This window comes from Leptonotus elevatus, chromosome 20 (genome assembly GCF_054856555.1).
Source record: "Leptonotus elevatus isolate MCC_2025b chromosome 20, RoL_Lele_1.0, whole genome shotgun sequence".
Classification (NCBI taxonomy): Eukaryota; Metazoa; Chordata; class Actinopteri; order Syngnathiformes; family Syngnathidae; genus Leptonotus; species Leptonotus elevatus.
In genome coordinates, this window is record NC_141258.1 from 15050176 (window position 1) to 15054390 (window position 4215).

Genomic DNA, 4215 nt, shown 5'->3' on the forward strand with positions numbered 1-4215 from the left:
TGCCTTATTAGTAGTGTGTCTGAAGTTATGACATCTTTCTGTGTTCCTTTTAGTTGTTGGTGTTGGAAATGGTACAAAAATGCTCAGCACAATGTTGTCTGGTTCCAAGGTGAGCTGTTCTAAATATGTAGTCAGGATAATGACACTCACAGGATATCTATGCATTAAGTCAATGAGCGATTCATTGTTGAGGAAATTTATGACGATACTATACCAGTTAATTATATGAATCATTGTTTTTTTTTCTTGATTGGCTTTTTGGGTGCACTTCTTTTATCCATGGCAAGGTGGAGGTAGTGAATAAGACGGCAACATCTGACTCTTTTTTTTTTTTCTTCTTTTTTTTTGGGGGGCAGCGGTAGTGTGTTTATAGAGACTCAGTGGCTGTTGTTAACAGAACAAACACAGCATCATCCCTCAGTGTTTTCTCCAAGGGCAACTAGTGATTTTAATTGATATTTCATTGACAGCCTCTACATGTAGCTTTCTACAATGGACATGGAGTGCTGACCTGAATATAATCTAAAATTTCAAGGAAAGGTCAACAACAATCCAGAAACTGAATGAAGATATCCCTGTCAGTGTCATTGAGTTACTCTAATGTTGATATATTTCTGTATTTACCCAATTACAGTACTTGTATATGGAACCCATCTCCAAGATTGAACTAAGCAATGCCCTTTCTTTCAGAAATACATGGCTGTAGCAGAGTTGGGTAAAGCAACAGACACTCTTGATGCTACTGGCAGTGTTACTGAAGAGAAAGATTTCCGTAAGTACAAGCTCCATCAATTCACCCGTTGCAATTAGAAGTCCTGAGTAAATGTACATATCTGTATGTTTCTGCTCATGTAGGGTAACAATTTTTTGTTTTATTGTCTCTTTTTTACACCTTATCCAGAACATATTACCAAGTTGGATGTAGAGGAGAAGCTGAACAGTTTTGTTGGCGATATCATGCAAGTCCCACCACTGTAAGGCTTATTTATATCCAAATATTATTGTAATGTTTTTAATTGTAGAAAATGTGTTCTATGATCAAATGACTAGCTATATAGTTTCATACATAATTGTTGACTGTCTTTTGTTGTGGCATCACAAAAACACAACCTAAACAAAAAGCAAAACACATTGGTGAAATTAATTCATGTTCTTTAATTACAAGCTATAAATCTGCTAGTGGGAGTTTTGTAAACTTTTGGGATTTCCAGTTTGTACTCCAAATTAACTTTTTGACCCATCCACAACCATGAATTGTCTTACATATTGTAAGCTTCAAATAATTGACGCCCCTTAAAAAGGAGTGTGTTATTGGGTATAGATGCTACAAGATGGCTGCAAAGCACTTTAAAAAAATCAACGTCATGCTTCTAGCATGTACACAATCATGTTACATCAGTGACGTGCGGTCAGGCTAGGCAAGGTAGGCACTGCCTGCTCCAGGCTAAAATGAAAGTTGAAACGGTTTGGCCTTTTCTATTTATTTTAATTATTTCTTTCATTTCAGAAAGCCTACACTTCCTTATAGGTTTAAAAGCGACATAATTTGGTGATTTTCATACCTCAATTAAAAATGACTCATTACTTCATCTGGCCTGCAGGTAAAAATGCTGCAAAAATTATCCTCCTGAAGGCACACCGCTACTGTGCTTTTCCCAGCCCTGTCCGCGTAGCGATGTGTGTTTGCGCATGCGTAGTCAGTTTCCCAGTAGAAAAGTCCTTTACGCAAATAGGCAGATCGCTGCACAGCCTTTTTACGTCGCTGGATTATTCCTATGTGAACGTACGTTTGCACGGTGCATTCGTGAATTCAAAACACACTTAGTGCACAGCAAAGCGGTAAGATGACGCCACTCTGGAGAATATAAAACTATTTTCACGCCTTTTTGTTGAGAAAAAACGTCAGCTTTTGAAGGATGGGAGACCAACGCCTTAGCTACAGGATCTTCAGCAAAGTAAGGGACAAAGAATTATTCGTACTTTTCAAAAAGAATAGTGCAAAAGGAAAAATTGGCTCTGTGGATGTGCTTCAATTAACTGGCCGTTTCACTTTACATGGTGTTTGGTATTGCTTTTGCTAGCCTGATTTTGTGAGCAATTAGGCTGTTTTACAGGGAGATATTACCGTGGCGGTCAGAACGCACACTGGCTGTAACGGTGGCCCAGAACTTTAGCTGAGTGACAAATGTTGAGTTGCCGCACCGGAGGCGATGGGTACGAACCCCGCAGAGGAGGCATATGTTAAGACAGTTAGAGTAGACTGTATGGCATCTTGTATCTGAATATCAAATATCTTGAGGTCGGGCTGAGTGTCCTCTTTTCTGGGAAATGAAAATATGGTCACCCTAAGTGTACACTTGCCTTCCGACACACAAATTTGTAATTAGTGTGTGCATCTCAATTTGCGACTGCCTGTCTACCCAAACCTAGAGCTCACTGCACGTCACTGTGTTACATAAATGCCTGTATTCAATATTTAAATTATTCAACACAAATTACCCTCATATGAGGCTTAGCTATATAATATGTGATAGCATACTACCCTGATAACATGCTAACAAACTGATGTGACACCACAAATGGGCAAACAAATGTGTGCGGTAACACTTAACACCAAGGCCATGAAGTCAATAAAGTTACCTTCTGGAATTCATACACAATAATAAATGTTAGGGAATACAGACAAATTGTAGTGGGGAAGTAGCATAGTAGCTTCATTTAGAGAGAAGCAGAACAATGCTTTAACATTTTGACCTTATTTGAAGTGCATTAAAATACACTCAAATGTATTAAACCTAACAATAACACCAAGATTGCAGCAGATGGCGCTAGAGTAATATTTTATTTAGTTTGGTCTGGTCAGAAAAACCCCGGAAGATAGGTTCTTAAAAAAAAAAAAAAAAGACACCAATATGCAAGTTTGTGAATGCCAAACTGCAAATGTGCATTTGTATGTAGTAAGGGTATGTCAAAATTGGCATTTCATTGGAAAAAAAAATGTTCCGAATCAGATGCGCAGTAAACTGAAGTCTCAACAGATATGCTGAAGTTTCATGATGAAAGTTTATGCGTGGCTTTAATTTCAGGTAGTTTTCCAAGTTGTACAACAATAGTAGCATACACATTTTTATTCCTGTGTTTAGTTTTTTAGCTTTCAATGAGACTTTAAAAATGCATGACTTGTCATTCTTTTCTTTTTTTTAACCCGAATTGTTTCAGTTACTCAGCGCTGAAAAAAGATGGCCAGCGAATGTCTGTCCTTGTGAAGCAAGGTCATAAGGTTGAGGCCAAACCTGCGAGATCTGTCACAGTGTACAACTTGACTTTGCAAGAGTTCAAACTGCCCTTCTTCACTTTAGGTTTGTATTCCTTGCATGATGTTAATTTCTTGCTTTTCTCAGTTGTAAGAGAGCAACAAAAATGAAGGAATTGTTTTTGTTTGTTTTTCATTGCAGATATTGAATGCGGCGGGGGATTTTATGTGAGGAGCTTGGTGGATGACCTGGGAAAAGGTTGGATCTATGATAAACTCCGTCAAATCCCAAATCAACCTACCTAGTAGAGCGTCTTCAAATGATTTGTATTTGTCTGCCGCAGCACTCTCGTCGTGTGCTCACGTCAAGGAGCTGGTCCGTACTAAGCAGGGTCAGTTCACTTTGGAGCAGCATGCCTTACACGAGGAACACTGGACACTGGAACACATCCTCAAATCACTGCAACTGTGTCCAGATTCAAAAGAGAGTCAGGATGATGTGGCAGAGCCAGAAGGTGGAACATGAGCAACAATGAATAGAGAGAAACTGATTCAGATCTGAGTCAACCACCATGCAATGTCTTTCATAGTCATTTTTATTAAAATTATTTTCGAAGAGACTATCACTTTTTTTTTTACTTGCTGTTTGTTTATAGACTTATGTAAATTATATATTTTTTGCATTCTGTGCTTTCATTATTTGCAAGCATTGTAGTTTTCAATACGGTTTATTTTTTTATTTGCATTATGTGCAAAGAAAAAAGAAAAAAAGAAGTGGATCACTACTGCACACATCTGTGGGTCAGCAGCCAGCACATTAGCATAAATACACCGTTGAATTACGATAACGTTCCTCTTTATTTTGAGTCATTCTAATCTGCATTGTTGTGTTTAAGGTGATTGTTTCCTTTTATAACTGGTGGTAGAAATGATTGCAATAATTAAACAATCATCATACATTA

General features: G+C 37.9%; 1 protein-coding gene across 2 annotated transcripts in view; it reads left to right on the top strand.

Annotated features, from left to right (window-relative positions):
* The window catches only part of trub1 (TruB pseudouridine (psi) synthase family member 1), a 24310-nt gene extending 20095 nt beyond the window's left edge, over positions 1 to 4215 (top strand). For both annotated transcript variants that reach the window (XM_086063631.1, XM_086063632.1), the window contains exons 3-8: positions 54 to 109; positions 691 to 772; positions 902 to 974; positions 3220 to 3359; positions 3456 to 3512; positions 3598 to 4215. In XM_086063631.1, coding sequence (XP_085919757.1) covers positions 54 to 109; positions 691 to 772; positions 902 to 974; positions 3220 to 3359; positions 3456 to 3512; positions 3598 to 3779 — 590 coding nt within the window. In that variant the 3' untranslated portion in view covers positions 3780 to 4215. The remainder of the gene's footprint in view (positions 1 to 53; positions 110 to 690; positions 773 to 901; positions 975 to 3219; positions 3360 to 3455; positions 3513 to 3597) is intronic.